This window comes from Gouania willdenowi, chromosome 11 (genome assembly GCF_900634775.1).
Source record: "Gouania willdenowi chromosome 11, fGouWil2.1, whole genome shotgun sequence".
NCBI classification, from domain to species: Eukaryota; Metazoa; Chordata; class Actinopteri; order Blenniiformes; family Gobiesocidae; genus Gouania; species Gouania willdenowi.
Window position 1 is genome coordinate 21822027 of NC_041054.1, and position 24262 is coordinate 21846288.

General features: G+C 38.0%; 1 protein-coding gene across 1 annotated transcript in view; it reads right to left on the reverse strand.

Annotated features, from left to right (window-relative positions):
• Positions 1-4861: 4861 nt before the first annotated feature.
• The window catches only part of pkib (protein kinase (cAMP-dependent, catalytic) inhibitor beta), a 35478-nt gene continuing 16077 nt past the window's right edge, over positions 4862-24262 (reverse strand). Inside the window, exons 2-3 of the mRNA XM_028461464.1 lie at positions 8847-8998; positions 4862-5473 (exon numbers count right to left, since the gene is read on the reverse strand). Of these exons, the coding sequence (XP_028317265.1) occupies positions 5391-5473; positions 8847-8988 (225 nt within the window). The 5' untranslated portion in view covers positions 8989-8998 and the 3' untranslated portion in view covers positions 4862-5390. The remainder of the gene's footprint in view (positions 5474-8846; positions 8999-24262) is intronic.

The window sequence follows — 24262 nt, forward strand, 5'->3', positions numbered from 1 at the left end:
TTTTATTGATCCTTTGGCCACTAGGGGTGCTCTTTGCTTGTTTGATGTTGTAGATGAGCTGCAAACACTGTCTAGGGTTTATGTCAACCAGTGGTTCTCAAGCCTTTTTTTTTTTTTTTTTAAGCTCAAGTACCCCCAGTCTCTTATTTTGAAATCCAAGGACCCCCTTTTGTCCAACTACAGAATTTTGCTCAAAACAACTATAGAGCATAATGATGGAATAAAAGAGTGCAAACACACATTTTAAAGAATTAAATTTTGTAAATAAGTGGAATGAAACAGTATTTAGTGCCTCCTTCTATAGTTTGTATCAGTGACCAAGACTGAGCCTTAGTATTTTCAATTCATGTTCTAGTGAAAATCATTTCTATCATAATTTTTTTTTGTGTTTTTTTTTTTTTTTTGTGTGTCACTTTTAAAGTTCTTTTAATTGTATTATTTTTCATAGATGCTAATATTTAGGTTTGGATATGACACAGATATTTCAATAACTCCAAAAAATTCAGTTAATCCCAATAAATAAATCAAATGAAAATATTCCCAAAATTCCAGAGCTTAAGTTCCAATGGAAATGTTCAACCCTTGCAGTCTCATTAGGTTGGCAGATTTCTGCTCTGGTAATTCATACATCATACTGTACATAATAAACATCTAGCGTGGTGTGTCCGTTGCCTTTGTAGTGATTTATATATTTTTATGACATTGATTTGACATGGTTACATTTATTAAAACACATTTTTAGGGATGCTCTCTTGGTTGATAGTTCAAATGGGACATGAAATTGTGAAATGACCATGGCCAATGTAACCCTTCTGAATAAACTGTTATTACATAATTTCTATAAACATGACATTGTTATTTAATTCTAAGGATGAACAAAGCCTTACTACTTAAACTGTAATGTTGTTTTGTTTTCACACACTGCCTGGACATAAAGGTCATGCAACTAGACTGAGGATCCTGCATATGAATGAGATTACTTAACACGCTTTGTAATGTAAAACTGGAGGGTTTAATAGGGCAGTTTTCACCATCAGATCAACATCGATGATTCAGTCCAGATAAATGAAATTTATGCACCACAGAAAAAAAAACCAGGACACCGGACAACACTTCAACTTCATTACTGAACACATGAAAAGTGTGGATCAACCATAAAGACTTGCACGTCAGTATGATTAGAGCATTGAGAGCCGAGGCCAGGCAGCAGCACATCAGTTTATCCTTGTTGCATTTATGAAATACATCCAAATACAGACACAGAGCCACCTGTGGCACCATTGTTAAACAGAGACTAATTCAGAGACATCACTTTTTCCTGTGAACCATATGAATCAGTGAATCCTTCATTCTTTGGTCATTCTGTATTAAAACCAAATTAAAATAACAAATAAACAGTGTAATTATTTTGTTTTGCTGATTCAAAACCAAAACAAAAATGCAGAAAAACCAAAAATCAAAGAAGCAGCACTTTTCTGTTTTAAAATTAAATCTTGTTCCATTTGTGTGATATTTGGATATTTAAGGGGCAACTAAAACGAGAGCTACAGATGACTTGTTTGAACTTCTCCCTTCTGGGAGGCCCTATCGCGCCATCAAATGTGGTAAATGGGGCAACAGCAAAAACTTTTTTTCTACAAGCTGTGATGTCTTTGAACGGTGCACTCTGATCAGGCTTCATTATTTTTTACCTTTTATTTGTGTTTCACAAATGTATTTTTTTAACTCTATTGTAACCTTTTTAACTTATTGAACTATGTGGCTTGTTTGTTTTTAAGACCGTCTTCTATGTTTTATGAATGCATGCTTGACAGTGCACTTTGAGCGACTTGCAACTTTTTTTGCAAATGGCAAATAAACTGAATCTGAACCTGAGTTTCATGTTTTAAGCTCACCACACAGAAGGGACCCACAGACGGGGGAAGACTTTTACTCTGCTGCGTTTGATAAAAATGTCCTTGAATCATGTTGTCCACCTCACACTGATGGCAGAGGCGTAATTTGTGTGTCGATGACGTTTCGTTAAAGAGTTATTGATGCTGGAAGTCCGAATCTGTCAATATCGCGCCAACGTTACCGAACAGTGTTACAGTCTAAATAGTATCCAGATAAATTGGTGATTGACTATCGACTTTGAGGCTAGTGAGAGGAACAGATCTTAGAACTTCTACGATTGGACACTTTTGCTAAAACAAATACAGCTTTTTTGAGGGCAGTAAAATATATATTTTTTTGCACGTTATAATACCGCTAGCCGCTAACGGCAGCCATCAACACAGATGGAATTTGATCACAAGAAACAAGGAGCACCAATAGATTTAGGACACCACCTCTGGTTCTGTTAATCACGTCATGTGCATCCTTTTTGTAACATCCATTTTTAAAAAGAAAGTGTCTATTTGTACGGTTGCCGTACGGACAACCCCCGGTGCTATTGGTACGGTTACCAAAGTACACGTACATACTGTCTTAGGGTTAGTTTATAACCCAATATCGCAACAATTTTTTGGGTTAAGGTTAGGTTTAGGGCTAGTCTTAGTCACGTGACCTAAACTGGCCAATGACTGACCTATCATGTGACCTAAACTGGCCAAATAGGGGCGCTGCGTACGGATAGAATGTCAGTATATTGATACAGCAACCGTACGGATAACCACTGCCTTTTAAAAATGTAAAAAAAAAAATGTAAACAAAATGTAATTATGCATAGAATGTTTCAATTCACCAGTTCATCAATTGTATGACTTATGCGTTGCTCTGTTTTCTGTCAGGGAGTAAATGTCTGCCCCCGTCTGTGGGTCACTCTGTGTGGTCAGATTAAAACATGACGCTCTCGTCCTAGTTTCCCCGTAAATATCCAAATATCAGACAAACAGATTTAATTTTAAAACAGAAAAACGCTGTTTGTCTGGTTTTTGATTTTTTCTGTATTTCTGTTTAGTTTTTAAGTCAGTAAAACAAAATAACCACACTGTTTATTTGTTATTTGGATTTGGCTTTAAAACGGAATAACCAGAGAACAAATGAGACACAGATTCATATGCTTAATATAGTTCAGGCAATAAGTATGAAGCACATGAAATATACTATACTACAGTATATTTACAGATCGCTGACAGAATGGGATTCTTGCTGTTGTTACTTGCCCTGTTCGCAGCTCTGCATATGTGTTGATGAGTGCGAACAGACTTGTCTCCACGTGGCTAAGCAGAAGGCAGACGTGACGCCACTTTTCAGCACTTCAAACACATTGCGGTGGCGTTACTTGATGCCCAGGAAAACGGGCATATGCTGCAAAACAAACCTCAAGGTTTCATTGAACATACAGCTGAACAAAGACAGTTGCTGTGTTATCTACAGCAGTGTTTTTCAACATTTTTTGAGCCAAGGCACATTTTTTTCATTGAAAAATTCACGAGGCACACCACCAGCCAAACATGTTAAAAAATGATACTCTGTAGCCTATATTAACAATATAGCCATTCTCATCAAAGTGTCTTGAATAGGAATCAAATAAACACAAAGAATAAAGGACTTTATCATCATTTGTATTTCTTCTTTCAAATAAAAAGTGCACTTAACATGTCCACTTCAAAAATACAGCTTGAACATAACAAATGAAACAACAATGTGGTCTTAAAGGTAGTAGAAAACGTCAGTGTTTTGCAAACTCTAATTCTGTCCAAAATTATTAATTACCAGGAATACAGAAATATCGTGCTTATTATGACAGAAGCAATAATATTTGGGAAAGATTTCACTGTTCTACATTAAAAATCAATGTAAATGACGCAACGTCAATTTATCCCCCCCTCAGCGACGCGACTTGCATGATCAAAGTTGAAAAATGTTAACTTTTTAAGCGACGTGAAGCGATATCTCCCGTCCTCCACTGTCTGTAGAGCGGAGGCAGCAGCCCCTCCCTCCCGCTCCCGCTTCAGTGCTGACGGCTGCAGCGGAGGCTGTTCTACTTCCTCAAAGTATCAGGTTCAAAATTAAAGCGGCAAATTTCTTTAAAACCACAGTAACTACTGATCAAACACATTCTGAGTGAAGTCATCCTTTAATATCTCCGTTAAGTTGATCATTTAACCGTAGAAGCGGAGCAAGAAGGAAAAAAAAAAGACGTCATCAACACTCTCTCTCTCTCTGACTCTACCCTGTTACCGGGGCCACACACACACACACGCACGCACGCACACACACACACACGCACACACACACACACACACACACACACACACACACACACACACACACACACACACACAAAAGCACCACTATGTGCAAACTACCGATCAGGGACGATTTAAGGCAACGGCATCGCTTCCGTCGCGTTCGGTGTGCACGCACCTTTAGTCACTACTGCAGCACAGACACTCGACAATGGTATATTATTTGCAGATAATAATTAATATGTTTTCAAAAATTTTTTTTAGACCAATTAGGTGAAATTGGATAATTTTCCACGGCACACCTGACGATCTCTCGCGGCACACTAGTGTGCCGCGGCACAGTGGTTGAAAAACACTGATCTACAGTCCCAGCCCTGAACAGGGATTCCTCCTGGTTAGGAAAAATCAATAGCCCAAATAAGTCAATAACAGTACTTGACATGGAATGAACACATCTTCTGCTGTAAACTGCCACTAGGCACATTTTCAGAAGTTTGGAGAGAGAATCCGTTAAAAACAGTCCTAAGCGCACGGATCAAAGAGGAATCTACGACTTTCCTCCAGTGTTGCAGTGAAGCAGTGCGAGCTTTGTTGGCAGTGTGACACTTCTCTTTCATGGAATGTCTCAAGCAACTGGGACACAAAAAAAAAAAAAAAAAAAAAAAAAAAAGGTTATAAATCCCTGGTTTGTGTCTGTTAACATTAAAGTGTTCCCGTGGAGGTAAAAACTGTACAATTGGTGAGAAGGTTTTAATTGGAAAGCAGATTACACACACGTGTAAAAACAGCAACACAATGAATTCCCAGTTGTGATCACACAATTGTTAGTGCTGCAAAAAGCTTCAAACCACTTGAGGCTAGCAGAGCAGACAACTACTACCGTAACACAGCACAGCACAGAAATCAGAAACTACAGGGGAAATGAATCCCTGTTTTCTTTTAGTCCGAAATACATTATACAAAAATAGTAGTGTACAATATACATTTTGATATGGTCCCTTTGAGTTTGTAATGAGTGCAGAAGTGGTGCCAAACAGTCCATAGCTCCAGGGTGCAGTCATCTGGGAGTTCTTCTGTCACCCTCTCAGTGGCTCTGAGCTGCTTCAGACTCTCCACAAATGGCCTCTCATTCTCACCGGGTCGCCCTTCGTCATCCTCATCCTCATCCTCTCAGGTCATCACTCCTGGTTCTACAGGACCTTGGTAAACAAGTCCCTACGATCCCTCTTTGCCTTCTGCGCTCTCCGGCGGTGCTGGAGGCTGCTCAGACGTAGGCGACTGAGCTCCTCCCGGACCATCTGTGCACAAAGATAAAAATGAATCAAACAAGTGAAAAAAAAAAAAGGGAAATATATCTTTCGGAAGCTAAGAACAAAAATAATACTTGTGTCAGTTTAGAAAGGCCTGAATGGGTGACAACAGGTTGATTTGGATAGACAAAGGAAAGACTTGTGGCAGATTAACGAGTAACTAAACCCCTGCTTTCTCCTGAACTACCACTAGGAGGGAAATTCAAAAAATGCCTTGATTATGGGCGGGGCTCCTGGAGCAGTTAAGACACGCCCAGTCTATACTATAAAATCTCCAATGAACAATCTATGCTATTGTCACTGCCAAATGCTTTGACAGGCCTGATCGTTTCAGATTGAGCATGTGGAGAATAATCGACACAAATCCATATCTAGATACAAACGTGTGCGATGCGAGTGTATTCAGTGTGCATCGGTACAATTTGCGGGTGAAATCGAGATACATCGGTCACTGCGTGCCTGCATCGGTAAAATCCAATTTTTTCATCCATGTATTCATCCATCCATCCATTTATTGACTCGCTTGTTCCTGTTTACAGGGTCACGGGACAGTTTTTTCATGTTGTATTTCATTCTGTCCTGTGTTTCCGAGGCACATTGAATGCACCATCACTGCTGCACGTTTTGTTATGAACACGAACTGAAACCGGTGTCATGTACAAAATGCGCATCATACTGAGATTGTATATGCACGCACATGCACACTACCGGAAAAAAAAAATAATAATAATTTTTTTTTTTTTTCAAAGTGAATGGACACTTATTTGTTTATTGGATTAGGTCAGGATTAGGGCTATAATCTCAATACGGAGGTAAACTCAGTATGTGACGCCGGGAAGCACTTTGGTACCCCATCAAAGTTACAACAACACAGAGGTCAGTGGGTGCAGCAGCAGCAGCTATAGATGAGATTTATAACGCATATAAAAACTGTAAATCAGGCGTAGGAAGATGGTAAACTTCACCAGACGCAGGTGGTTTGTAAAGAATGCCGTCTTGCTAAACCATACACAAACTGAGAGGCTCACTGGTGTCGATACAGCGTGAAACGTGTACATCCAGTCGGCCTATTTTATGGCAGTGTGTGTACTATTTAAAAGGTTGAAACCCTGAAGAATTGGAAATTTGCATTTTTTGTTTTGGACATTGCATAAACAGTCTTCACTTTTAAAGTATATTTGACATTTTGTGATGTCAGCTGTATATTATAGATGCTTTTAAAAACAATAAAAAAAGAACAAAAAAATAAATAAATGTATGTTTTGAGTGAATTCAGATTTATTTTGGTTTTTATTAAATTTTCGGTCTGGTTTTTGATTGTCAATGTTGTGTATTGTGTTTTGATCCGTTTTTATATACTGTATTGTTCTCAGCCAATAGCAGAAATCAATTGTAATAGCTAGGTTTCAACCCATAGACATTTTAGAATAAATATGCCAAATTGAAATACTTTGACTAAAATGTTGAGAGTTGGACCAGGATCAATCTACAGCACTCCTTCATACCAAAATACCAAAGTGGTTTTTGAGTTTAGTTACTCTTTAACTAGCTTTAAAATGTTGCAAACCAAATTTCACAATAATTAATTACTGCTTGCAAATTAAATGGTAATTGCATGATTCAAGTCTAAACTTGCATCAGTACCCTTTGACTCTCACCAAGAACCAGCACATAAAAGGTTTTAGTGACACCATAGCAGCAGGAAACCAAGATACATCAGGATGTGCATTAAGAGCAAAGTTTAAATGCAACAATTTCACCATTGCCGGGAAATAACAGACTTTTTTTAATTTTTTATAAAACTGATCCAGGATCAGAATATTGATTTGGATCCCCTCCAAAATGTAATGAAATCTTCTATGGTGTAAGCTCTGTCTTTGGTCAAAAAAAGGTTATAAATTTCAACAAATGACCCACCTACTTTGGACTAAAAAAATTCTGAGATTGTTCTGTAATTATTAAATAGGCACACTGCACATTTTTAGGTTGATCAGATGAATACTTTTTGAGATATGGACAATCTAGTGAGGGAGTATCTGCCGATTATTGTGCGTCCTTATTTTTCTCCCATTTTCAACTTCCAATATCTCAGGAACTACATCACATGGGAACCTGAAATTTGGTATATTAATACAGCTCCACTTACTTTCTCAGAATTAGGGATCGACCGATATGGGCCTTTTAGGGCCAATGCCGATACTAATTTTATTTTTTATGCCGATTGATTTTCTTGAGTCGATAATACTTTTGCTCCCTCATTTTACATCATAAAAATGTCACGATGATAACAAATGGACCAAGTCTCAATTATTAAAAAAAGGAACATTTATTTAAACTAACAAGGGTGAGGCAGAAGGACAACAAGTAAAAAATATTTAACAAATATTAAAAACAGGTGATGTTGAACAAGAACAATTAAAATATATTTCTGCTCCCTGTAAATAATGCGGATCGACGAACGCAGCAGCCCGCATCGGCCAATGCCGATACACGTAAAAAACGCAAAAATGTATCGGTCTATCACTACTCAGAATATACGAATAGATGAAAATATCTGCTATACATCCTATTTGGTGGACATGCCAGCCCCTTGAAATTGGGAAAAATTGGGTTTCAGCCTTGAACATGTTTGGGCCTTTAGTGAACAACTGAGCATATGCCTCAGCTCCCTGTAATTTGATCATCTTTGAGCTATGTACATAGACTGTTCACATCACTAAAGATTAGTCACATATATACATTAGTTATTGGGTGACAGTCTCTTGAAATCTAAAAAAAGACTTTTTTTTAAACTATTTTCATTGGCTCATTACTGCATGTGGGAATGTAAGAACAAATATGGACTCCGTTTTAATCTCTAATATAAAAGTTGCTCTTTCTGTGGATATAAAACTATTATTTTGCGACTTCTTCATTTTTTTTTTGGACTCCAACTTTGGGGTTATTTCACTACTTGCGAATATCGAAAATCCTTTGCATGAGGCCATTGTATCTTTCCTGTGTCTCATAATAATTTGGTGTTTATTAGGTTTTCACTAGTAACACCAGAAAAACAATTATTTTTGACAACATAATATTTAATATGAAGAAATTTCTCATTCATGAATTCATTTTGATGTCCTGAACATTTGTTGAAATGCACCTAAGTCCTTCCGATGTCATGCTAACAGACAACTAAATAAATAAACATAAAAATATCACCTTGCCTGCACCAAGAGGCAGTGTGTCCTGTAACCACTACACCGTTAACCACATTTTACAGTAAACTAACCTAAAGTAAACCCAAAGGTCTGCATTAAAGCACATCTTAAAGTGCTACTTTCAAATCTTTGTGGTAGCTGTGTGCTTATTGGTGTTTAACCTTCAAGGTTGAGCTCGGCCAGCTTCAGAGGCAGGTCCCCAGGATTCACACCTGCTGGAGATCCCAGGATGTCAGGCAGGGCGTTTCTCCTCCCAGAGCGGCCCGAGGAGGCAAAGTCCAAGACTGGCTCCACTTCTGTCATCTCAGAGCCCCTAAAAGCAACAGTAACAACAACAAAACACAGACTGAGAATGGCTTTGGACATTTACTGTAAAACTCTGATCACTTTTCTGACACAATATTTTAGATGTAATCATTTCAATGCTGTATATAAGTTTTAATTGTATTACTTTTATTTTCTGAACAAAAATACTGCAAGTCGAGATCTGAAGATCTGAAATAAAGGGTGGTAAACCAGTTGCGTCTCTAAATCCTTTGGTGACGCAGTTTCCTCACCTGCTGCGAGGAATTCACTAAGATTGCAGCAATGATTAGCGTGCATGCAGAAGTGGTGGAGACCGCCCTATTTAAATGAGTGTTTTGCTCGTTCAATGTGGAGAGGTGAGTGCACAGAAGTACACAATGACATTTGAGGAAATTAAATTGGAGGCAGATGGACTCAAACATTTAATAATGTATCAAACTAAATAAACATTTTTTTTTTTTTTAAAACAACTTTAAAACCTAATGATATTTTTCCCCCTAACTTAATGTGGCTGCTCCATCAGGTCCTGGAACTTTGCTCTGATCAGTCCATGAAAAACAGGCAGATTTGGACAGAAACGTCCTATTGATCTGCTATTGATCTGAGTTAATGCAGCAACACAGTCTGTCAATCAGTCTGCACCATTTGAAGATGATCTACTGATCATCATCCAGCAGGTCTGAGCTCCTGAGTAGCGCTGTGTCACCACACTCTCATATGTGAAAATTGTACCATCACTATGTAAATTACACATCTGATCAGCTGATTCTGGTCTGATGCTCTGGCTTCCATCAATGCGACACAAGAGTTTGACGGTCAAAACATCACTGGAGCGGTGCGTCCATAGTGCGTACAGCATCCTTTCTCCACGGCAGCCACACCAGACTCCACAGGCACTGCCGCAGGTGTACAGCTTTTTCTCTCCCTCAAACACATTTTACTCTGCCTTTTCTTTTTAGTGGCTGTTAAATATTGACTATTGTTTAATTTGAATTATTTTCTCATACTAGAAATGTTAACTAGAGCACTGTTTTTTTATTTCCGCTGTGGTTTGTGTCAACATTTACTACAGCGGATCTCTGCGTGTGTTAGCACTTGCTTGTCAGTCGTACTATTTTCCGGTAATAAAACAATCACCGCAAACAGTTCCAGGTATGATGAATTGCATTGCACCCATTGTATTAATTTATCTGCATTTTCCCCTCCCATTTTTCTGCTTTCTTTGTGAGCCCCGCCTACTTTACATATTCATCAGAGGGAAACGCGATAAATGGATTGAGGGTGCATTGTGATTTATTTATTTTTCAACAGCTGTCTGCAACTACTTCATTCTTACAGTGATGTCTTCACCAGATGAAGAGGAAAATGATTTACTTGTTCTAGTTTGGTCCCTGTGATATGACCTCACTCCGCAAGACATCCAATTATGGCCCAAAAATAAATAATATTATTATCACTAATAATTATTAATAAGAAATGTGTTGGGAAAAGTCACGAAATCAAATAAGACACTTCAAAGCATTTGTTGATGGGACTCCACAACCCACAACGCAATGTCAATAACCCAAGTGTTTACAGTGGAGATCAAAATATTTTTGAGCAGCAATTTCAACCTTCTACATTTGTTTGTGAGTAAATGACTTATTGATTTATGAGGCCTACGCTATGCCTTTATCTGATTAAAAGTTATCTGCTCAGCTTTAAAAATATTTTTATGTACCTTTGTGTATTAATTCCAAAAAAATATAAGAATTTAATGTTAAAGTTGTACCATTGTTATAACATTCAGCAAGTAAGACACCCAGTCAACACTTGTCCTCTTATGTCTGCTCAATGACAATACTCTTCATATGGTTTCACTGGAACAAACACTTGCATGTGTGATGAGTCGACCTTCTCGTGAAAATAAGATGCAATGGTTTGGTGTTTACACAGTTGAGTGTGTGAGCATCCAGAGAAAAGGTTTATGACTGTGGCAGAGGATGAGTCTGTCTGGTTTCATGGTAACCAGCAGCTGGGGAGTCATGGTGACAGGCAGAATCTCCTCCCATGCCTTTCTCTCTCCCTCTCTCACACACACACACACACACACACACGCACGCACGCACGCACACACGCAGGGAGAGACAGGGGGAGCAGCTGTTGCTATGGCAACAATACAAAAAAGAAAGCACCACCACCACTGGCAGGTAAACATATATGTTTTGAAAGCACTCTTTCTTTATACAATCTGTTGTTGTGCTGTTGATGGTTGGTTAGAGCGACTCCATCGCACTCCTTCAACACATACTTGACATGTAGAGCTATTGTAAAATCATTAAATGCATACGATAGATCATCTCTAGAGGGATAAGATTACTGGCCGACCATCTGTTAGCCTTATGCTAGCTGGTTATGATTCAGCTGCTGCGCTGCTTATGAGTTTATTAATTATTCCATAAGGAGAACTAATTTCCCATGATCCTACGTGATTGAGGCGGTCTCTAGGAAAGGATTGATCGCTACTGACATGGCAATATAAACAGAGTGGAATGAGAGCCAGTATCAGACTTTGTTTTTAGGTGATTTCTGCCTCTGTTCCTACAGGGTCTGTTCGATGTCCCAGCGCAGAGTGTGTGTGTGGGGGGGCGGGGGGGGGGGGGGGGTCCAAGAAAGTTGGTAGTTGGTAATGTTGATTGCTAATCCGAAGAAGAAGGAGGGAGCTGATGTCGGCCAAGTTCTCAAAGGAGTGTGCACAGACGTCTCCCATCCAACCTGACGGAGCTTGAAAAGTACTGCACATAAGAGTGGGCCAAACTGCCTAAAGATGGGTGTGCTAAGCTTGTGGCAACATATTTAAAAAAGACTTGAGGCTGTTGTTGCTGCCAAAGTTAGATCAACAAAGTATTAAGCAAAGGCTGTGAATACATATGACGTCACTCACATTGCTGCATCGCAACAAAGTGAGAGCGAAAAATTCAGATGGAGGCCAGGAAGCGAAGAGAATCTGCCGTCTGAAATAATCAAAAGAGAAAGTACCGTTGTTTGTCGTTGTGCATTGAACCGAACAGGGCGTATTGAATGGTTTGGTAAAATACTGAATATTGCTGCATCCCTAGTGTGTGTGTGTGTGAGTAATGTGGATTAATTATCTGTATTTACTTAAGGTTGGATCAAGTTTTGAGTTCTCCTGCCTGCTTCCTTGGGTCCCGAGGGAGACGTTTGTACCTTTCAGTGGCTCTCCTTCAGGTAGCAGGTCCAGACTCTCTTGGCAGGCAAGCAAGGGAGTTACATTAAAAGTCAAACTAGACAATACTGTGAGATTTAAACCCGAACATGTCATCATTATTAGAGATGTTTACCATTGGTTCCGTGGGTGTGCCTTTTGTGTTTGTTCAGATATTAGTTGGTTTTAGAAGAGAAAAATAGGAAAATAATGATACATTTTATTTCTCAGGTGCCTTTCAAAATATCACAAGGTCACCTTACACTGAAAAAATAAAAATAATAAACAATAAAATATGAATGCCTAAAACGAAAACATACATGGCTAAAACAATCAAGAGAGAGTAAAAGGAAACAGAGAGGAGCATATAATAAAGGGAAAGCCTGTTTAAAAAGGTGAGTTTTGAGATGGGACTTGAACATTGAGAGAGATGTAAGGGAGCAAATTTCCAGGGGGAGAGAGTTCCAGAGGCAGGAAGCAGAGCGACTGAAAGACCGTAGTCCCATGGTGGATATGCGAGCAGGAGCAATAGCGAGAAGAGGGGCAGAGGAGGACCTGAGTGTACAGGAGGGTGAATAGGACTCAATGAGATTAGTGAGGTAAGCTGAGGGAAGATTGTGGATGGATTTTAAGGTGAGGAGCAGGACTTTGAATATGATACGGAATTGGACCGGGAACCAGTGAAGTTGTTTGAGCACTAGGGTAACATGGTGAGAGGAAGGGTTACAGGAGATAATTCTGGCAACTAAATTCTGGACAAGTTGCATTTTATGAAGGGAATTGGATGGTAGACAATAGAGGCTGTGGGATGTGATAAGTGAATTGACCAATATGGAAGAACTGTTAGGGGTGAGTGAAGGGTGGAGATGATTGATATTGCAGAGATGAAAGTAAGCATTCCTGGTGACGCTTGTCGATATTTAGAGAAAAACTGTCAAATTTAGAGAGTGTAAATTTAGTGACAACTTGCAGGAGTTCAGTTTAATTGCAATTTCATTTGAGGAAATTATGAGTGAACAAGATTTTTGAGGTCGTTGAGACAATCAAGGATTGAGGAGGGAGGCAGAGGCATGTTGGGCTTGGAGGAAAGACAGAGTTGGGTGTTATCCTCGTAGCAGTAGAAGTTGAGTCCATGTTTTCTGAAAATACTGTCAAGTGGGAGTAGGTAGATGGTGAAGAGAAGGGGCCCCAGGACAGAACCCTGGGGCACACCGTTTAGATCGGAGTCAAAATGTTATTATGAATACAAAAGAAACAGTGATTTAATATCTTCCGATAATTTTAACATGCTTTTTGCCATTGTTAACTTTCCAAGGTGATCGGTGACATGACTTTTTCTGGCTCTCAAAGTTACATAACCTTATACACACAATAATTGACTTTTGCATGGTGAGTTTGTAGTAGAATAAATGACACGGTTAAGCAGTCCTTTTTTGTACTTAAAGAGACACTTTTGGTGATTTTGTGTTCAAAATGCCTCAATGTCTGGGACTCGTCAGGTGCTAATTAGTTGGGAAAAGCCGCCTTCTAGCTTGTGTGCAGCTGAGTTCTCTTAAACAAAAGATCTGAAGTCGGTTATTGGCCATGTCTGTGTTAGATATAACACTGATCCTGTTGCTTGCCTCGTATTCAGTTTATCAAAGGAAGAAAATGTTAGTTTATAGCTTTCTCAGCTGTGAAGACAAAGGAGGGGGAATAAATGGATATGTGTATCATCTCCTACTGTGAATGACTTACTACAAGCCTGAGGAGGCTGGGGTCATGTCCCGTTACACTTGGAATAGAAAACATTTCTAATTAGGGCACTGTGCTTGTGTGAAAAACCACTGTATATTTGTTTTTTCTACAACACCAGCAACTGTCTACAGTCACTCAGTATGTGGCAGTGGACCGGTACTAATCCGTCCAGTTTTCATCTAAAGCCGACAGGTTTATCCATCTACAAAGCATGTGCAGTCCTTGCCTTGCACATTCCTCAACCCTTGGATATCAGTGCTAATTCCAGGCTAAAAAAAACACTGCTTTAACACCCTCTGGGTTAGAACATCTGGTAACTTTTATTAAGATGTTGGATTAAGTTGTGTAAAGGCAACAACCCACTATGCAGAAGGATTTATTTTAGCCGGTAATCCAACAACAGTTTAGATGAGATTATCTTCACAAGAAAGTTGGCCTAGATACTGTAGTGTCTGTATCGGCTTAGTCACAGCAGGGCAAGGTACAGGTACGTTGTGCAAGTTGCATCGCAAAGTCCTAAAGAGGTACGTGGTAGGTGATAGAAAACCACAAGTCTTTAAACATTAACCATCAAAAGCCTTTTTCTGACTGGATTAGAAAATGATCAGTTTTATGTCTATCTGACTGTTTATGCAAACAATTAGTATCCAATCAACTCCATATTATTGACACAGCCAATAATGGCTGTTATCACCTTGTTGTCTTTGAGAAAGCATGTGCTTTTTTAATTAGCAATGCCAATTAAAGAAGAGGGTAAAACCCCATCCCAGCAGCACTATAACAGATGCTGAATGAAGGCAATGCATCACGAGACAAAGCAAGGGGAAGGAATCAAGTTTAAGATGGGGAGAGAAGCTGATCTTTTTAGTCTGTATGCATCCAGGCAACTCAATATTATACCTGCCTCTGCAGCATGTTGACAACATGTCAAAATCACAGGGTTTTTCAAATCCTGGCAAAAATAAATGTCCCTGTGATATTGGGAATTATTTCTAGAATTAGACCTGTTTGAAAGAAACATCAAGTTTATGATTCTGTTCACAGTCCAGGTATTCACATCCCTCCGAAAAAAAAAAAAAAAAAAGAAAAAAGGAAAGGAAATGCTCAAAAGTCTATTGTTACTGGTGGGTTGTCATGGTGTGCATCAGGACATGTTCAGGCTTGCGTTGTGTCCTCGAAGCCGGCTGATGAAATTCATCAATAAGTTTGACGTCAAATGACAATGACCTTTATTGTGAAGGTTAACCCCCACAGCTGTGACAGAACATGGAAAACTTTCACCCATGCTGTGTCTGTGCTGGATTTTAATCAAAGGGAAATTGATGAAGTACATTTGAAGAAATATTTGTTTTTCAATTTAAAAATGAATGACGTGCAAATATTTTAGTCCAGTGGTCTATATTTTGTTGTCTTCTTCATCCTAATAAAACATTTAAACAGGTACATAACTTGAAAATTTAAATCAGCTGCTTCAAAGCAGTTGTACTTGCCTTTAAAAAAAATGTTCAATATTATTTAACAGCATATCTCATTAGCCCATCAACAGCATTAAGCATGTCTTTGAACAGTACGTGCTAATCCCTGCTCATTCCTGAATAACCCTACAGATGTGTAAAATGATTCCATATTAGCCACTCTTCATTCATCTATGCTTGATAATAAACCACGAGTATAAATAGATGAACTAGTGAAGTGAAGCCTCCTTGCCAGGCAGACACTCATAGATACAGATAAATCCAAGCCTTCAAATCCATCCAGTCTGTTGGCTTTGTGATGCTGTTATGCTACAGCCATGGAATTAATCAGTCAGTAAGACTAGTGGGAGGTAAGGTCATGAAAATGTCCGCCTGACGAGAGACTGCATGAAGAAACAACGATGTTTACACAGTCGGCACAGACAAGAGAAGTTTGGGATGAATAAATAATGCTAGGGATTAAGTCTCCTCCCTATTTTTAGTGCCTCGCACTCTGTGATTATTCCTTGTCCTTCTTCCTACTTTTCCCCCCACTGTTATCCTAAACCTTAACATGCTCTAGCTGCCATGGAAACTGCACCTTTGTAATAAAGGCGGCTGTATAGTGGAGGAGGGGAGTCAGGGAGGAAACAGTGAGGCTTCCTACAGCACTATTTCTCAAAAATGAGAAAATCCCTGTAATAAAAAATTGAAATAAATGAGGACATTTATAAAGATTTCATGGGGGCAAAAAAAAGATAAAATTATATCATATTTAATAATGCAAAGCAAAACTGTCATGTCGTTGTAAATTATGAGGGAATGAATGCGTCATTGCTTGTAACAGGTGCACAGAGGGTAGTGCATATGGACAAATGCTAGAGGGGAGGAGTGACTGATATATCAGCATTTATGTTTTTCTTTTTTATGACCGTGGCTACAAAATAAATGCATCATACTGTTAATCAGAGGTGGTAAAAAGCAACCAGTGTGCACAGTGAAAATATAGACAGCAAATGTTCATCAAGTAAAATACTATTTTGTTGATGCCAAAACAACTCTTACTGCATGTGCCGTGTTAACAAAAATGTATCATGTGTTTTAAATCTATTTTAGAGAAAGCTTTAGCAATTATCATTGAAATATATAACGTTACGCATATTCACGTTTCAAATCCTTTGCACTGATTTCTTGAGAACAAAATGGGCTCCTTCCCTTTGATCTCCAGAGTGGTTTCACAATGTAAATATTTCATCATGTTTTCTCATGTTATTCCATGCCTGGTTATATTCATGCCAATAGTGACAGCTGTTTAAGATCTTCTCTCTCATCGCAGGTTGATTTTCTACAATTCAATCTTTTCTCAGTTTCCCCTATTGGATTGCTTCTTTTCACCTTCATTTGGTGAAGTTTGGTTTTCCTAAAATGTTTTTTTTAAATCTTGTTGGCTATTTGGACTTTCTAAGATGAACTAACTGACCAGAAGACATTGCTAAACCAAGACATTGTGGGAGGGACCTTTTCTAAAAAAGATACTATTAGTAGTAGCCTTTGAATACACTTGAATGAATAGCAATGGGAGGATTTAATGCTTTGTTTGCTCTAATTATAGCTAGAATCATTAGTGTGGCCAGGTCAATAGATTAGGAGCCTAAAGTAGTAGCTAAGACTTTGTTTTTAGATGAGTCAATCTGGAAAGCAATTTTGTAAAACCAATTATCAAATCAAACATGCATTAAAGAATGTGTTCTTTAATCTAATTTGTTTCTGTAAAACCTATTTCAAACAGAAGGAAAAGCAAAGCTGTAGTGTTTTTCTAAGGATTTGGCTCAGTGCAGCTACAATGTTTGACTGTAATACCTCTGATAGACCAACAATATTCATTCTGACAGTTTCTTGTACACCTATAAACTATGTCTGTGCTTGGATGATGTTTGTGGAGAATGATGTTTTGTACTTTGATCAAGATCTTAGGCAGATGTCCAACGGTCTCGACATCAGCAGAATCATGTAAAACATCACATGACTTACACCACTTTCAACAGCAACAGTACAAATCTATATTCCCTTGTGCCTAAACTGATTAGCTGTCAATCCTTTCATGCAACTGTCGACCTACACAGTTTGCCAAGCCAAATCATGATCAAAGAACTTATAAATTGTGCATCAAAGTGACAATATGGATGTTTTCCAGCCTCTATTAGAGATAATTTCATTTTAAAGAAAGACCTTTTTAAAGTTTTGTAATTGTATCTTATACAATGTAACTTTTGTTAGCCTATCAGGTTAGCTTGTCTGTTATGTGCAAAGTGTGGCTAATGATTCGGTGCTAGTCTTAAACACTTTTGTATTAGGTCTGATTTAACCACTGCTCACAGGACATGTTTCTCTAAGTTGAATTGATTGGTTTCTCCCAGTCAATAAAAGGAGGACGGATTTACAAAAGTTAATGTTTAACTACATTGAAGTAGATGGATTCAATACAGTGCACTGAGATATGATTTTGATACTTTACACTTCTTTTGTCTTTTATTGAAAATTCCCCTGATGTCCTTTGGCAAGAAGTACAAAAATCTATGCAAGAACACGCATGGGAAGGAGGGGGTGGAGTCTCATTTGATAGAAAATTAAGGGAACATTTGATCATATACAGTAATTTGGAATCTTGACATCAATAATTGATTCAATTAATATTTTTTTAATTGCATTGCATGTAAACAATAAAATGTGAGTGCAAAAAAATGTGATACAAATAAACTGTGAAATATTTGTGAGATTTGGCATAAATAAAGATAACGGAGATACATCTGTTTGGTTACTTAAGTTAATGGATACTGCTACATAAACCTTGTTTAAAAGTATAAAATAGCCACAAAGTGAGGAAAAAAGAAACCCTGAGTGGGGTAACAAAAAAAGACACATCGAAAACCGTGATAATCGTTAATATCGGAATAATCGTTGATTAAGGCAAGGCAAGGCAAATGTGCTTTACATGATCAAAAAGTGCAACAGAAAACATTCAACAGCTTAAAATCAATAAGAACATTAAAGTCGGCAAAAACATTTAAAATCATTCATCATTGAATCGTGGCACTCTGAATCGTAAGGTCCCATAGATCAGTGATTCTCAACTGGTGGGTCGGGACCCAAAAGTGGGTCGCGGACCTGTACTGGGTGGGTCGCAGACAGCTGGTAAAAAATAAATAAATTCTTAATATCTCTCATGTTGGACTATCACGATAAGTTCCTGTTTTTGTTACCTGAATGCTAAACTAATGTCAAATTTGTAGTGCGAGTGTAAAACTACTGTTTCCTTTATGGGGCATGTTTCCATACATAGTTTCAGTAAAAAAAAAAGTGGTACAAATATACAGACAATCATGTATATGATTTAACGTTTGCTTGTACACAGTTCTTAAAAGTGCTTCACTTCCCAGTCCATGAAAATGCATCTAAAAGCAAACCGTAATCAACAGTGTTTACTGAGCTATACTGACAACATGTCATTATAGCAAATGAGACACACAAAGTGGAACCCCATACTCCCCTCCCTTCTAGTCAACAAATGAGAGACAGATTGAGCAGCTTTTCACGAGGGTCAATCACGTCAACAGAGCAACCAGCTATTCACAGCAATTAGCGCTCTTGACAGGAAGCTGCAAAAAGTGGCTAGCAGTGTGGCCGCTCTAACAGAGACCTGAACACTCAATGTTTTAGTGCCAATTTCTGCCATCATAAACAAAAACACTTTCCCTTTTATACTAATGACAAATCACAGAATATTAACCTCACATGCCATTCGGTTGATGTCAGTGATTGATCTTAGCTCTGTGTGTAAATTGGCTAAGTGAAGGTGAGCATTCTGATGGCCTGTGAATCACACGTTGGGATTATCAATGTAACAGAACACTGAGCTGTTAAAGTTTTATATACATGATCATATTTTGTTTGGATACTAAGATATGTTATACTGTATATCTTCAAAAACTAGGGATGTCCCGATCAGGTTTCCCCCCCCCCCCCCCCCCCCCCGAGTCCGAGTCCTCTGATTTTGCAAATTGGCCGATACCGAGTCCCGATCTGATACTTTTATAATACATTAAAAAGATAAAGAGGAGCAAAAAAAACAAAAAACAAAAACAAATCCAGGATGTCCCTTATTTATTTTATTCACCCTAAACAGAGCACTTCTGTGACGTAGCTCGATCAATAAAGCAATACATTTAAAAACAATTCATGTTAGACTTTAGTGCAAGATTAAACAATATTAAATAAAAATGTCTGATATAAAAATGCCCAACAGGCATGTTAACAAATAATAAAATAAAAGTGCCACAGTGCTGTGAAGTAAGGCCAGTAATGTGCTTTTAGGAACTGCACACTTAATACTTACTCTCCCCATTTAGTTTCACAGATAGAAATGTAAGTTTTTCTTGTTGAAAAGTATGACAACTTAATTTTGTTGGCATTGCAGGTGCAGAGCATGTAAAGTATTAGGTGCTTACTAAATAAAGTGTGTGAGGTCTGCAGAAAGAGGTTGATTTAGAACACACCTGCACGTCCTGCTGTAGGCGCTTGATATAGGAAATACTGCAGTAGATTGACTTAGGATGGTCTATTCTCACACACAAACATACACGCACACACGCAAATCACACAAAAACTGGCACGAGCACGCGCACACAAACACGCAGGACAAAATGGCGTGTGGGGAAACTGACAAGGGAGAGACTTGGAGGACAGCCAAAATATATTAAGTAATTTTGCCATCAAAAGCCAGGTCTCAGTGTTGTTTCTGTAGTTTTATAGTAGGAAACTAATGTTGAGATGTCCCTAAAGAAAAAAAAAAAAAAAAATAAGTTTAATAGGTTTTTTTAGAAAAATGTGTTTTTCTCAGCTTTTTGTAACAAACTGGCGAATTGTGTGAAACTTGCCTCTATTCAACTGCTGATTACGGAAGAACGAAACAAGCTAGAAACAAAATAATTTTTTCTGAATGTTTCAGATTGTCATAGTACAAAACATTCTGTGGGTCTTAAAATATCAGTGAAAATAATATAAAATGCCTGGCAATATGGGGTTGGCTGCTCTGAAAAGGGCTGGCAGTGAATAAGTTAAAAATGTATATCATAACAAAAATATATAGCGGTATTTGATATGAACCGGTATACCGCCCACCCCTATAATGATAATAAATATACATATATTTCCGAGTCCTATAATATAAGATAACGTCCGATTCCGATCGAGTCTGAAACCACGTGATCGGGCCCGATTTCCGATCATGTGATCGGATCGGGACATCCTTATCAAAAACATATGTCATCCGACGATAGAAACGATAAATTCCCATGTTGGAAGTTACGGGCCATTTGTCCATCAATTTAGCCGGGAACGCTCCTAAAAACCTTGTTCCACGGGCCAAATTTGCCAACAAGTTTTTTGTCAACACCTACGCGGTGTGCACCACCACTGCTCCCGCCCCTCACACACACACGGCTCTGCTCGTCACAGCTGCCGTGCAGCGACACATCAGGCAGCGTGATTTGGTTAAAACCAGACCCACCCAACAAAGTGAACCAGTCCAACTTCCTCCGTCAGATCCACCCAAAGTTCCCACAAACACGGTGACAGAAATGAACCTGCAGCAACGATTATGAACTGGAAACTGGACTAAAACATGCTAAGCTAACCTAACCCATAAAAACTCAAGACTAGGGGTAAGTATTGGCAAGGATGTTGCAATACGATATGTATCACGATACTTGGGTCACGATACGATATCACGATATATTGCAATATTCTGTGCCCAGTTAATATCAAAATTAAACGTAGAGATGAAAACTCAAGTTGCTGTATATGTTCATCAGAAGATATTGATCATTCAGAGGACAAATTGAGTCAAAACGATTTGCTTCAAAAGATCCTATTTATTATTAGTCTGCATATTTTCACTGAAAAAAAGAAAATGCAGTTTTGAGTTACTGACAATGCACACAAATAAGTAAAAATGTGTCCTATTGTGTCAGTTTGAACACTGATATGAACAGATCATATGAAAATAAAATGCCTGTGCATATGTGCTCTGTCACTGAACACACTGACCTGAAAAGTATGAGGAAAATAAAGTGAAAAAAAAAAAAAATATATATATATATATATATATATATATACATTTTTTTTTAAATTGATTAAAAAAAAAAATGAAAAAAAAAAAAAAGATTTAAAATCGACACCCAAAAAAATCGCGATATGTCGTGAAATTGATTTTTTTTTCACACCCCTACTCAAGACTAAGCTATGAGCTAACGACTTCATGACAGGAATAGACCACAAAGAGCCACCAATTTACTTTATGGCAAGATTTAAAAGGTGTATGAAAGGATAAAAGCTAAAATAAATGTTAGGATAAAACTAACATCAATATTCATCCGTCCCAATTTGTCAAGTGCAATATTTTCTATTATATTTCACGTGTTAACAGACAAAGCTCGTCCCATTAGACAGTATTGTAACTATTGTGATTCTTACACCAGAAAATCCTGTTAGTCCTGCTCTCAATAATTAATGATTAAATCATCAGCCTGATCTGGTTTAATTATAGGAAATCAGAGAATTATTTACCAACCATAACTTTAATTAACACATTATCAGATAAAAAAACAAGCTTCAGCAGCAGTGGTTTATATTAAACAGTAAAAGCACTATTGGAGTTATAAATACTTTTTTTAGAGTGACCCACATGCACAAAGATGTTCCATTAAGTATCAGCCCATGAGCTCTTTGAGTGTGCAGCTTTTGTAGCCTTTTTGTGATGTGTCGCGTGTTGATGTATTTAAATTCATTTGTGTTTGTAAGGAATCTGTTTGCACTTTAAGTTGGGAATTGTTTTATTTATTGTAATTTTTATCCTTACCGCGATAAATACCACAAATTCATATTTGCCCCATGCTGAAATGTTTCAATATGTCTATAAAATTCATACATTCCATTAACTTTATTTCTTCACAGGATCATTTGTCAGAATGCCAGTCAGTAATAGGGGTGTGTATTGCCTGGTATCTGACGATACAATTCGCATCCCTCACGAAACAACTAATCTGTAAATGTGTACACCTTCATGAGAACATTATGCATGAAATATATTTAATTGGCATATTTTACACTCAAAAAATTGGCTTTATAAATAAATTAATTAATAAAAAAATAACATACAATCTGCCTGTGGCTTTTAAACCAAATTTGACTTTAGTGCAACATGACTTTAATGCAACATGGCTTTAGTGCAACATGACTTTACTTTTACATGACTTTAGTGCAACATGACTTTAGTGCAACATGACTTTACTTTAACATGACTTTAGTGCAACATGACTTTAGTGCAACATGACTTTACTTTAACATGACTTTAGTGCAACATGACTTTACTTTAACATGACTTTAGTGCAACATGACTTCAGTGCAACATGACTTTAGTGCAACATGACTTTAATGCAACATGACTTTAGTGCAACATGACTTTAGTGCAACATGACTTTAGTGCAACATGACTTTAGTGCAACATGACTTTAGTGCAACATGACTTTAATGCAATTTAACTGAGGTATATGCCAAGAACAACAAATAAATGCAGAACGTTAGTACTTTCTTTTTAGATTTTATTGAAAAAACACAAGCTGGTCAACATGCCCAGGTTTCAGCGCACTTCTTTGTGCAGTTACAATGTCTCCTGCAGTGGAAATAATTTCATAAACTGTGGATGAAAAACTGATTTATGCTTCCAGATTCACCTCTCTGACCTTAGCCAATAGCCAGATCTGCCAACTCATGTATGATCAACAGCTGAGCTACAGTGCGTTCATCATCCTACTGTAATACAGAAGCCAAGTTGGCATGTTCACTCCGCACTCATTGTGTGTAGGCTGTCAGTATTTCAGGTTTAAAAACACAATCTTCATCATGGAAAACCCATTAGCAGTCAATGTTTGATATTTCTTCAAGATTCATGAAAATCAAAGCATCACATTTAAGCTAGCACTTGTAGCATTGGCCGTCAAAAGCTGTAAATCCATATGAATGAGATGGCAGCAGTAAGGGCAAGAGAATAAATCTGCTGTATCCACTATCACACATGTATGTTTGACACTGTTGCATCAATGTTTCAACACAAAGCCTGTTGTTTCAAAAAAGCATCACCACCACAGTCGTTCCCTGCCTCAGGCACTGAGTGCAGCTGACCATCGTGTCGGCCGTGATGCGACCCGGGCGGCTGCAGCAGCGTGCGCGTGCTGCTCCAACACACTGGCTACCACAAGCCGGCCTTTGGCACCCACTAAAAAGCAGCCCTGGCAAATAGAGCATCAGCTGATACACGGAAACCCACACAGCCACAAACCAAATGTGAAAGGCAAACACAGTGTGCTAGTAATGTGTCAAGCTTTTCTACTGGCCTTCTGTTTGTTTCTTTGCTGGTGCAACAGAGAAGGAATTTATTGTGACACTTGCAAAATCCCTTCTGTCAAGTTTTTGTCAAACCTATCCAATCCATGTATCATTCGTTTTTTATTATGTAACAAAAACATGAAAAATGAAAAAAACACTCAATATTTGATATTTGTTTTCCAAAACCAAAATGAAAAAACAGAAAACACCTTGTTTTTCAAATTCAAGCTCTTTTGCTTCGGTACAGAAAACAAAAAATGGAAAACGAACACCTTTATTCATTTTCTCCATTACCGATTTGCCAAAGTACGTGTTTTTTCATTTTAGTTTTGGAAACAAATATCAAATAATGACAGTTTCTTTCGTTTCATGTTTTTGTTACATAATGAAAAACGCATGAACGAATGATACACAGATTCTATCCATTGTATGC